The sequence below is a fragment of the Nycticebus coucang genome, chromosome 10, assembly GCF_027406575.1.
Source record: "Nycticebus coucang isolate mNycCou1 chromosome 10, mNycCou1.pri, whole genome shotgun sequence".
NCBI classification, from domain to species: Eukaryota; Metazoa; Chordata; class Mammalia; order Primates; family Lorisidae; genus Nycticebus; species Nycticebus coucang.
The window spans coordinates 82,177,801-82,190,749 of record NC_069789.1 but is presented as its reverse complement, the minus strand read 5'-3'; the positions used below and the strand labels follow the sequence as shown (position 1 = coordinate 82,190,749).

Below are 12,949 nucleotides of genomic sequence, written 5' to 3'. Positions count from 1 at the left end.
AGTCATCTGATGAATGTTTGGAGGCAATTAAAATATTTATCCTGGAGAAGAGTGACTTATGGGTAATATGAAGCTTTCAAGTATTGCTGTTATCTGAAAGATTAGGTAGATTTTACTTTTGTTTCTACAAGTGGATTGGCATTTGATATCACAGCTCACAGCAGCCTCCAACTCCTGGGCTTAAGCGATTCTCTTGCCTCAGCCTCCGAATGCCTGGAACTACAGGTGCCTGCCACAACACCCAGCTATTTTTTGTTGCAGTTTGGCCGGGGCCGGGTTCAAACCCGCCACCCTTGGTATATGGGGCCAGCGCCCTACCCACTGAGTCACAGGCGCCGCCTTTGGATTGGCATTTGAAATAATTTTCTAATTTTTCTAATTTTATTGTATTTGACAAATATAATACAATAAAAAACTTTGTATTTGGTCAGCTCATTGTGGTAAATTGAGGATACTGCTTGCTTTTGGAGATGTCCGATAGAGGTATGGGAGGAAATGTCAGGCCAGCTGTCCTAAGGACTAGTAGTATTAGTGTCTATTCAACTTTAAGGTTGGCTTTATAGGATGATAGTTAAGGAGAAAAAGCATATTTTGTCTTAATATAATAAAACACTTGCCTAATGGTTCTGCTTAATAAAATAGTTCTTAGATTTTTGAACACATTTGGGAACTTAACTAAAATTCACATTCCAAGATCTAAGTCAGAGATTATGATTCAGTAAATATCAATTTTTCCCAGCAGACACAACCACATCATGGGATGCACTTTCTCAGACCAAGGCTGCTGTAAGTAGTTTTTGCTTCCATTTATTTATTTCTGGTTTAAAATTGATTTCCTGTTGTGATTGAATAGATTAAAGTTATTTCTATGATTTTTTTGGATAGGAAAATAAAATTAACTTTTTAGTAAGAAATTATATACTATATATTACAAAGTGACCGTAAATGACAACTGAAGGAATGATGGCATAAACTAGACAGTACTTCAGGAGCATTAACACCGTGGCATATAAAATAGTAACATCATTTGTATTATTATTCACCTTTAATAAGTTTGTTCATTTGGTATGTTGAAGTGAAAAATTAAAATAGAGAATGCATTGGGGAAGTTGGCACTATGTCTATCTAGGAGGCTTATTGTTGGGGAGGAAATGAAAGGAACCAAGTTCTCCTTGAATAGTCTGAGTTACCTCTTCTTTTTGGGAGTAATAAGAAAACAGGCTGTTTTCTCTTATAGGCAGTCCCTGGGTTAAGAACTAGATAGGTTCTCTAGGCTTATTTTTAGGTTGAATTTTTATGTGAATTAAAGTAGATACATTTACCTATTACCTGTAATAGCCTCCATTCGTAAGTGTGAGTCGTATGTTAGTCAGGTGTTTGTAACACAGGAACTTTCTGTAATAGCCTCCGTACTTAAATGTGAGTTATATGTAAGTTGGATGTTTGTGACATGAGGTAGGCCTGTACTGCTGTCGAATAATGACTATGAGCAACTTGTTCCCATTTGTGTTTTGCCCAGTCTTGTCTGGAGTTAAGAAATCCAAATTTGGCAGGTGATACTTAGGCCTTTCAACAGGAGACCCTTTCATTTTCATTTTCTCTCTGGGCAAATTACTCCTTTAACATATCCTTTTTTGTTTTCTGTTCTATACTACCTATTTGTTATTGTCTTAAGTATTTTTATGGTTTTTCTGTCCTTTAATCTTTGGAACTGGTTTGAAAATGGATCCGAATAAAATACTGTAATCTAAATTTGATCCCAAAGCAGAGTCAAATTTTGGCCCTATCCATATAGCATTCTACATGAGCATTATATGTAATATATTTATAATGTAGGAATAGTTTTCATTCCTCCAATTTAATTTAGGGCTAAACTGATTTAGAGCTAAACTGTTAATAATAGTTGTTTTTCAAAACTATTTGGTGTTTTTGAAGAATTTTTTAGGATGATAAGGGGCTAATAATATAAGTTGCGGGAATCTAATATACAACTATTAATATATAAAGGATTATTCCAATGTACTATACAGTTATATAAAAATTTATACATTTATATATAAATAATAATTAAAAATACGTTTTTAAAATACATTTTACTATAAAAATTAAAAGAAGACAGATTTTTATACAAAGTGTTTATCTCTGATGGAAGTTTGGTGATTTTAATTTTATTTTTTACACTTTTTTTTGTCTTCCAAGTGTTATCCTGTATGCTTATAATAGTTTACCATTTAGTAAAAAATACTTTTTAAGGTGATTGAGGACATTGGTTGTTGTACCAAAATTTGACTATTGCAAATTGTATATAAAAGCTAAATTCTATCTTGTGAAGTTTGTCCTTATTTTGAAACTTATTTTATAGACATTAAACTGTAAAAAGTTGCAGCTGTTTGCATACTTAAAGTCCTAAATTTTAGCCTAAATTGTCTTATTTTTGTATGAAAAATGCATAGGGTATATTGTACAATGGTATGCCACATGTAATGTTAAATTATTGCTTTTAAAAAACTCACCAATTGGGCGGTGCCTGTGGCTCAGTCAGTAGGGCGCTGGCCCCATATACCGAGGGTGGCGGGTTCAAACCCGGCCCCGGTTGAACTGCAAACCAAAAAATAGCTGGGCGTTGTGGCAGGCGCCTGTAGTCCCAGCTACTCGGGAGGCTGAGGCAAGAGAATCGCTTAAGCCCAGGAGTTGGAGGTTGCTGTGAGCTGTGTGATGCCATGGCACTCTACCGAGGGTGATAAAGTGAGACTCTGTCTCTACAAAAAAAAAAAAAAAAAAAAAAAGTAAAAAAAAAAAACAAAAAACAATACTCACCAATTAAAATAGTTCAACATGACTCTTTGATATTCTTCAGAATCTTGTTTTCTTGTCTAAGGTGTTATAGCTTAAATAATAAATGATGAAAAAACTAAGAAAGCATTGCTGAGTTTTTTCTACTTTGGAGGAAGCTATTGGGCAATATAATTTTAAATAACCAAGTAAATTGATGATATGCAGATTGCTTACAGAACTAACTTATGTGTTATTGTAATGGTGTTTAAACTTTAGCTGAGGCACATTGAAAACAAGTTAGAAGTAGCTCCGACAAGTACAGCTGTGTTTGATTTGGTCATGGATGCCAAGAAATCTTCTGCAAGTGCAACCCGAAAAATAAGTAGGAAAGGTATGTATGAAGTTACTGCCAAAGATACAAATGTGTTAAATATAAACTTTTTATGTTAGTTTAGTTTTGTTTTCTTTATTTTTAAATATTTTAATTTTTCCTTTATTAAATCATAACTGTGTACATTAATGCATTTATGGGGTATAATGTGCTGATTTGATATGCAATGTGGTATGCTTACATCTAACTGATTAATATAACCATCTCCTTGCTTGCTTATTTGTTCTCATAAGACATTTATACTCTATTCTTAATAGTTTTGAAATGTATCATTGCATTATGCACATTAGCTGAGTTCCCTCCAAATACTCTTCCTCCTTCTGGTCTTTCACCTTCACTCCCCCCTCCTGACTTCTTTCTAGACTATAGTTATGTTTTACCATTCATATGAATGTGTAGGTGATTATATACTCATTTCATAGTAGTATTGAGTACATTGGATAATTTTTTTTCCATTCTTGAGATACTTTACTAAAAAGAATATGTTCCAGTTCCATCCAGGTAAACATAAAAAATGTGAAGCCTCCATCCTTTTTTATGGCTGCATAGTATTCCATGGTATACATATACCAAAATTTGTTAATCCATTCTTGGGACAGTGGGCATTCGGGCTGCTTCCGTGACTTGGCAATTATGAATTGGGCTGCAGTAAACATTCTGGTGCAAATGTCTTTGTTGTAAAATGATTTTTGATCATTTGGGTATATATGTAATAAAGAAATTGCAGGATCAAACAGTAGGTCCACTTTTAGTTCCTTGAATATTCTCCAAACTTCTTTCCAAAAAGGCTGTATTAGCTTGCATTCCCACCAGTATTCTAGAACTGTTCCCTTCTCTCTGCTTCCATGCCAACATCTGTAGTTTTGGGATTTTGTGATGTGGGCTAATCTTATTGGAATTAGATGACATTTCAAAGTGGTTTTGATTTGCATTTCTCTGATGATTAAAGATAATTACCATTTTTTTGTGTGTTTGTAGGCCATGCGCCTGTCATCAGAGAAGTTTCTGTTCAAGTCTCTTGCCCACATAGAAATGGGGTTATTTGTTCTTTACTTACTGATTAGTTTGAATTCTTATGGATTCTGGTTATCAGACTTTTGTCAGAAGCATAACCTGCAAAAATCTCCCATTCTGAAGGTTGTTTGTTTGCTTTACTTACTGTGCTCTTGGCTGTGCAAAAGCTTTTTAGTTTGATCACATCCCAGTAATGTATTTTTGGTGTTGCTTCAATTGCCCGGGGCGGGGGGGGGAAGGGAGGGAGGGTCCTCCTCATAAAATAGTCTCCCAACCTGATATCCGCAAGCATTTTCCCTGCATTCTCTTCTAGTATTTTTATAGTTTTGTGTCTTAAATTTAAATTTTTATCCAGTATGAATCAATTTTTGTTAATGGTGAAAGGCACGGGTCCAGTTTCAGTCTTCTATAGGTCGCCAGCCAGTTCATCCAGCAGCATTTGTTAAATAGGGAGTCATTTCCCCCAGTGAAATTTCTTTTTTTGCAGATTTTGGCTGGGGCTGGGTTAGAACCTGCCACCTCTGGCATGTGGGGCTGGTGCCCCACTCCTTTGAGCCATAGGCGCCGCCCTGTTGTTTTTTTTTTTTTTTTGAGACAGAGTCTCACTATGTCGCCATCAGTAGAGTGCAGTGACGTCATAGTTCACAGCAACCTCAAACGCTTGGTCTTAAGAGATTCTCTTGCCTCAGCCTCCCATGGAGTGGGACTACAGGCACCTGCCAAAACACCTGGCTAGTGATTTGCTTCTTAATCTCATCTTTGACCTAGCTATCATTCAGCATAAGTTTATTTAGTTTCCATGACTTCCTTTGAGTATACAGATTCTTGTTGCTGTTGAGTTCAGTTTTTTTCCATGATGGTCCAAGAAGATACAAAGAATAATTTCTATTTTAAATTTGCTCAGGTTAGACTTGTGTCCTAAGATATGATCACTTTTGGAGGATGACCTATGGGCTGATGAGAAAAATGTGTATTCATTTTTGTTGGGATGAAATATTCTATAGATGTCTGTTAACGTCCATTTGTTTTAGAGTCAAGTTTAAGTCCAATATTTCTTTGTTTAGTTTTTTCTTGGAGGATCTATCCAAAACTGGCAATGGGGTGTTAAAATCTCACCTATTATAGTGCAGGAAGATAACAAATTTTTCATGTCAAATTAAGGAGCATTCTGGTAGGGTGCTTAAGTGTTAATAATTGAAATCTCTTCATGGTGAGTATTTCCCTTGACAAATATGAAGTGACCATCCTTATCTTTCCTTACCTTTGTTGGTTAAAAGCCTATTGTATATGTGAATAAAATTGCAACCTCTGCTTTTTTCTGATTTCCATTTGCCTGAATTATGGATGTCCATCCCTTCCCTAAGTCTGTTTTCATCCTTTAAGGTAAGATGAGATTCTTGCATTCAAAAGATGTCTGGTTTGAGTTTAGTCAGCCAACCTGTGCCTCTTTAGAGGACAATTTAAGCCATTCACTTTAATTGAGAGAATTGATAAGCATGGTAGTGTTTTGGATGTCATATTTTTCAATTGTCTAGTGGATATTTTTAATCCTTTCCCTACCATGGAAGTTAGATTTTGTTAAAAAGTTTCTGGGTAAATTTACTTTGGTGGTGGACCATTGTACTGATCATTATGGAGGATGGGTCTGAGAATATCCTGAAGAGCTGGTTTAGTTATGGCAGATTTCTTCAACATGTGTATGTCAGTAAAGTATTTGATTTCTCCATCACAAAATGAAATTCAGTTTAGCTGGATACAGGATCTTGGGCTGGATGTCGTTTTGTTTTAGGAGATTGAAGGTCAATGACCATCCTCTTCTGGCTTGAAAAGTTTCAACTGAGATGGCGGCGCCTGTGGCTCAAGGGGTAGGGTATGCCGGAGGTGGCAGGTTCATACCCAGCCCCGGCCAAAAACTAAAAAAAAAAAAAGAAAAAGAAAAGTTTCAACTGAGAGATCTGCAGTTATTCTAATATTTCTCCCTTTGTAGCTATTGCTTTTCTTACATCTGTCTGCTTGCAGAATTTTCTCTGCCTTATTAACTTTGGCAAAGTTAATTACAATGTGTCTAGGAGATGCTTTATTTGGATTGAGTTGTGTTGGGGTTCTGAAGCTGTCTACTGTCTGAATTTCAGTATCCCTTGCAATGCTTGGGAAATTCTCCTACTTAATATCCTGGAGTTAGAGCATCTGTGCCTTTATGACCATCTTTTTCTTCAGGAAGTCCTATAAGATGAATGTTTGATCTTTTGAAGTGGTCCCACAACTCTCTCAGGGAATGATCAGTTTTTCCTCTCCATTTGTCTGCCTCTTTGAGCTTTTGGGAATGTTCAAAAGCTTTGTCTTCAATTTCAGAGATCCTTTTTTCTGCCTGATAAACCCTATTACTGAGGGATTCTACTGTATTTCAGAGCTCCTCGAGTAACTTTTTCATTCCCTTGAGCTCTGCTGTCTCCTTTCTCATTGTCCAGATCCTTGGTAATTGTCTTTGAATTCATTAATTTTTTGAGAAAACTTTTACACAACTCTTTGGATTTCCATTTCTCTTTTCCTCTAGTTTATTCATCTTATTTGCCGTCCATATTCTGAATTCTATTTCTGACATTTCAGCCATTTGTTCATGAATATCATCTTCTGACGTATCACCTTTGTCATTCCTTGGGGGAGTTGATCTACTATAATAATTCATGTTGCCAGAGTTCTTCCTCTGGTTCTACCCCATGATTATTTTCCACAGTTTGGGTATTAAAAGTGGTAGAGTGAGATTAGATTGGAGCTTCCAGGAATTGTAGTTAACCAGCCCTTTACCAAAGAACTGGGACTAGTGATTGTGACTTTTCCCCTACAAAGATCCCTTTCAGACCTACAGCCAGAGACTCTGAAGACCTACTTGGTGTGATAGGACTAGCTGGCTCTGTCTTATAGTCAGCCAGCCTCTATCCAGTCCTACTGAGTTGCGGAATTGGGCTGAATCTCAGGTGGGGGACTATATAAGCAACAGAGATCCCCCCAGTGACAATTATTGGAGGGGAATACGTCCCTGCCACTTCAACACAATCACGGCTCAATCTTGGAGGGTCCCCAGTTAGACAGCCCAGGTCAAGAGTTCCAAATTAATTATCCCAGGTGCTCAACTGTGAGTGTTAAAAGGGTGTCCAGCAACCAGATGGTGAAGATCCACAGGCAGCTGGGACCCAGAAATCCAGGAGGCTGGAGTTTGGCTCCCTCTGGTGGTCAGTGGGGTCAGGAAGGCCCGCCCAACCAAAGAGTCAGACCAGCGGGGTTGGTGCCACCTTGTCCCTCTTATGCCACAGCGGGAAGTGGTAGTACCATGGGGCTGTGGCCCGACTCCCTTCAGTGGGCAAAAGTGGCAGGGATATGGGCCTGTCAGAGACAAAGGGGAATCAGTGCCTCCTCCCGTGCTGCACTGTGCCACCACAGCAAACTCATGGATCTGAAGCCCTGCTCCCTCCAGTGCTCAACGGCATCTGGGGAGTGTACCAACAATGTCAGCCCCAGGTTGTGTTCACTGCCATCTGTGGGCGAGTACCACTGCAAAGGTATCGTCTGCGTTCACCTAGTCTGTGCTTTTGTCCCAGCCTTGTCCTGCCACAGCACTTACTCTCCCAGAGACTGTGTCTTTATCCCTGCCACACTCTGCTGTGGGTGGTACACAGTGCCTTTGTGTACCAGTGCCTTCTCTGTCCCAGCTGTGCTCCGCCAGCAGCTACCAGGATAGAGGCCCAGCTCATCCAGTGGACAAGAGAAATGGGAAGTGTTTCTCCAAAATCTAACCCAGGGTATGAGCCCTGCTGTAGCCATGTGCTCTCGCTGGGCCATGTTACTCCCTCACTTGCTTGACTCCCTCTGCCCTTGTCCACGTTAGCTGTTTTCAGCACAGTCATGCAGTGGCCCGTGCCATGCCCAGACCTCTCGAGGAATGGTCAAGCACTCTGGACTCTGCAGGGGAAAGATTCCAGACTGTGTGTGTGTGTCGGAGGGGGTGTGTGTGTGTGTGTGTAAGGGAGTGGGTGGCTGGGATGGGGTGGACTGGGAGTTCAGAATTGTGAGTAGAACATTTGTTTAATTTTATGTCGGGCAGGAGAATGCCTAAGTTCACAGGGGAGATCTCTCTGGAGAAGCAGTTCCTGTGTTAGTGGCTATCTCACGTGGGATCAAATAAGAGGAGATTTGAACTCTGCTCACTTGTAGAAAGCATACAGTGAGCCACTCTCTTGGGGAGGGGTCTCATCTTCTTGGCGATGGTTTTTGTACCTCTGGTTTGTTTCTTTGGAGTTGCAGCTTGCCTCAGCAGGGATGATGTGGACTCCTCAAATCTTCTTTCTTAGCTCAGCTTCTGACTTTCAGCTTTCTTGAGAACCTTCTGTCCTTTATCTCTCCTTCTGGACGGGAACCTTTGTGGAAAGCTGGCTCCAGTTGACCATCTTGCCTCCTCCCCCCTTTATTTTTTTTCAGAAACAGGGTCTTGCTCTGTCTTCCTGGCTAGAGTGCGGTGAATGGTGCAATCATAGCTCAATGAAGCCTCAAACTCCTGTCTTAGCCTCCCAAGTAGCTGGGACTACAGAAGCACGCCAACACGCTCAGCTAATTTTTCTGTTTGTTGTGGAGATGGAACCTTGCTTTATTGCCAAGGGTGCCTTGCCTCCCAAAGTGCTGGGATTATAGGTGTGAACCACTGCATCTGGCTGGTTTTGTTTCAATTTAATTTCTTCTTATAGTTCCATATATTTATTTGCTTTTTTAAATTAAAAACTATACCTCATTAGCATTTTATTTTGTTCTTTTGGTATTGAGTAGTTATGAAGCACCCTCATCCTCAGTTATAGATGGTGTTTTCATCATCTCTGGGTGAGGGATTTTAACACCATTGCATCACCTTTGACAGTGAGTTTTCATTTGTTTTAAGTGGTGAGAATTTTATTTTGAGTTTAGGGGATCATGTATGTCTGATGTTTTCTTTTTTAATTCATAGGTATATTGTGTCACTTTGAAAGTGAAATTTAGTTGACCTAATAAGATCTATTTTTTGTTGAGGTTTAAAATCATAAAAGGAATATCTTTCATACAGATATATTGTAAACTGACATAGTGTAAAAATTTCTTTGATTACCTTTCATGTATTTGATTCTGAGGTTTCTTAATTGGTGTGCTAAAACCTGCAGGCCAGTATTCTACCTAAACTGTGATTTTTTTTTTAACCTATGAGTTTGTTGGGTTGTACCTGATACTTCTCTTTTAAGTGAGTGAGTGCCATTGACAAATTAGGAGTTTTATATATAGAATTTGATTTCGCATTGTTTTATCCAAATATAGTCTTTCTCTATTGATTGAGTTACTTTAACAGTTTAGCCTGAATATTTACCATCCATTAAAATAATACCCAACTAGAGATAGCAGACATAATAGATACTTAAATTATTTTCTTAAATCCTAGTGAAATTAAGAGACAATTGTATTTAGTATCATATGCTCTCACGGATTTTCTTTTCCTTCAGATGGTAGATACATGGATGATTCTTGGGTTAATGCTCTAACCTCCAAATACTCTAGATCACGAAAAGAGAAATCTCGTAGTCCTCTCAGAGCTACCACTCTGGAAAGTAATGTGAAAAAAAATAATCGTGTGGAATTTCGTGAACCTTTGGTTTCTTACAGGTTAGTATTGAAAAAAAAGTTATAAAATAGGGTTAGCCTGTAGTATTTGTGGTAAGATTATATTTTATTTTCTGAGTTTTAAATAGCACTTTGTCTATGAAATAATATAATAGTTTAGTATTATTACCTTTGTCATTCTCCACAAAAGGTAGTGCTAAAATCTTTTATATGAAATACTGACTGTAGTATACTCTTTTACAGGTAAATATTTGGGGTGAAGGAATAGTAATATTTGCCTGAGGCCATCATTATTATAAAATATGTGCCCTAGAAACAAATCATTCAGTCTATGTGTTTTATATAATGAACTCTGTCTAGCTTATTTTTCTTCCTTTTTTTTTTGTAACAATAATCAGTCACCTGAAATTTCTTTCTCATTAAGAAAATGAGTTTATTGTTTTGTTGCCAATGGCTCTTTTCATCAACTCGCATGTTCAAGATTGATGAATGAGGATGGGCCACAGTGGCTCATGCCTGTAATCCTAAACTTTGGAAGAATGAGATTGGTGGATTGCCTGAGTTGAGGAATTCAAGACTAGCTTGAGCAAGAGGGAGACCCCAACTCTCCTAAAAATAGAAAAACTAGCTGGGTGTTGTGGCAGGTGCCTATAGTTCCAGCTACTTGGAGGCTGAGGCAAGAGGATCACTTGAGCCCAAGAGTTTGAGGTTGCTGTGAGCATGGTTGATAATGCCATGACACTCAACCCCAAGGCAACGGTGTAGCTGAGACTATGTTTGCACCACCATACACAACTGATTTTTATATTTATTCTTTTGTAAAGATGGGAGTCACACTGTGTTCCTCAGGCAGGTCTCAAACTCCTGACCTTTAATGATTCTCCTGCCTTGGCCTTCCAAAGTGCAGGGTTTTCAGGTATGAGCCATAAAGACATGCCCAGCTTCTATTACTTTCTGTGTATAATATAACCAAATCTCTTTTAAACCTACTCCATTTTTTAAGCCTAGTTGGTCATTCCTCTGTGCTCCCATGCACAAAAGAAGTATGTTACTTCTTTTATAGCATTATATTTCATTTTGTATTGTATTTTGATTCTAAATCTACTCATTGCACTGGTCTATATGTAAGAGCCTAAATTTTGTTTGATTCTCAAAGCATTAGCTTAATGCCTGACATACACTAAGTATTGAATAAATATTTTTCTGATATTTTATTATGAAAATTTTCAAATTTATAGAAAACTTGAAAGAATTATATAGTGAACACTCTTGTATATGTATATGTTTAATATTTAATAAATGAGGAGATGAAAGACTGTGAGAAATTATGTTTTTTTTCTTTTGGTCAGTTTTCATCCCCTTTTTTTTTTTGGAGACATTGTCTCACTATCGTCACACGGCTCACGCAACCCCCAACCTCCAACTCCTGGGCTTAGGCGATTCTCTTGCCTCAGCCTCCTGAGTAGCTGGGACTATAGGCCGGGGCCAGGTTTGAACCTGCCACCCATGGTATATGGGGCCAGTGCTCTACCCACTGAGCCACAAGTGCTTCCCTGTTTTTTTTTTTTTAGACAGAGTCTCCAGCTGTCGCCCTGGGTAGAGTGCCGTAGTGTCACAGCTCACAGCAACCTCAAATGCTTGGGCTTAAGCGATTCTTTTGCCTCAGCCTCCCAAGTAGCTGAGACTACAAGTACCCGCCACAACGCCCAGCTGTTTGTTGTTATTGTTGTTTTAGCTGGCCTGGGCTGGGTTCGAACACCTTTGGTGTATCTGGCCTGCACCCTACTCACTGAACTACAGATGCCATCCTTTTCATCCTTTTGAGATTGGCACATGATATATAACCTACCGTTACTTTAGTCTCTTCATGTTAGGTTGAAATCATTTTAGCTGAGTTGTTGCAGTCTGGTCAAGAAAAATTGGCTGGGTGCCCATAGTACAGTGGTTATGGCACCAGACACATGCACCGAGGCTGGTGGGTTCGAGTCCGGCTCGGGCCAGCTAAACAACAATGACAACTGCAACAAGAAAATAGCTGGGCATTGTGGCAGGCACCTCTGTAGTCCCAGCTACTTGAGGCTGAGGCAAGAGAATCACTGAAGCCCAAGAGTTTGAGGTTGCTGTGAGCTGTGACACCACGTGACTCTGCCGAAGGTAACATAGTGAGACTCTGTCTCAAAAATAAATAAATAAGGGACAGCGCCTGTGGCTCAAAGGAGTAGGGCACTGGCCCCATGTGCTGGAGGTGGCGGGTTCAAACCCAGCTCCAGCCAAAAACTGCAAAAAAAAAATAAAATAAAATAAATAAAGAATTCTCTAGTTTGTGAAAAAAAGGTAGTGAAAAGAATCAATTTAGTCTTTGTTTCTGATGGCAGCTATGGAACTCATATCTTGGGCACAGCTTTTTTAATAATCTACTCAGAACAGGATCTAAAGTTTTTTGAGTCATGGAGAATCTGATGAAAGCTATTGACCGTCTCCTTAGAAAAATGCACATGCTCATACACTCCTAATACACATATGTTATGTTGTAATTGAGTCATGGCTTTAAGAATTTTCATGGTATTTTGGGATTTATGCCTTTCTGTGATGAAGTAGTCTAGATCAATGCTATACGATAGAGCTGTTAATGTGGGCCACACGTGTAATTTAGGCACTTCTAGTAGTCACACAGAAGAAGATGTTTTATATATTCCTACATCTTTAGAATCTGGAATGTAACTTACCTTACAGCAGCTCTCAGTTTGGACTGGCCACATACCATGTGCTCAATAGCCCCATGTGGCTAATGGCCACTATTTAAGACACTGCAGATTATTGCAAACTGTTGTTATGTCTGGGGTTTTTGGCTGTTTTTTCATGTGTTCTTTTCACTGTTGAGGCCTATTTATCTTCATTAATCTGTCTTTAAAAAGCTCCTTTTCTAAAACAAAGCTTAATTTGACTGATACATAAAGTAAAAATAGTTTCTGAAGGAAGACTTTCAAGAATGTTTTTATGAACAGAGAATACGGACTTTGAAATATGTACTTTGGCTCCACCCAGTCTTCTTTGTTTACTCCCGAGTTTCTAGATACACTTTACGGAGTTTGAAGCTATCAAAAAAATGTCTTTGGTTAATAGGTTTAACTTTACTAA

The 12,949-nt window shown here is 38.6% G+C and overlaps 1 protein-coding gene across 4 annotated transcripts in view; it reads left to right on the top strand.

The window, feature by feature from the left end:
- Positions 1 to 12,949, top strand: part of CEP350 (centrosomal protein 350) — a 193,870-nt gene that overhangs the window by 27,937 nt on the left and 152,984 nt on the right. For 3 of the 4 annotated variants that reach the window (XM_053607968.1, XM_053607965.1, XM_053607966.1), the window contains exons 3-5: positions 740 to 786; positions 3,052 to 3,166; positions 9,694 to 9,853. In XM_053607968.1, the coding sequence (XP_053463943.1) occupies positions 740 to 786; positions 3,052 to 3,166; positions 9,694 to 9,853 (322 nt within the window). The remainder of the gene's footprint in view (positions 1 to 739; positions 787 to 3,051; positions 3,167 to 9,693; positions 9,854 to 12,949) is intronic. The other variant, XM_053607967.1, reaches the window with a different exon arrangement.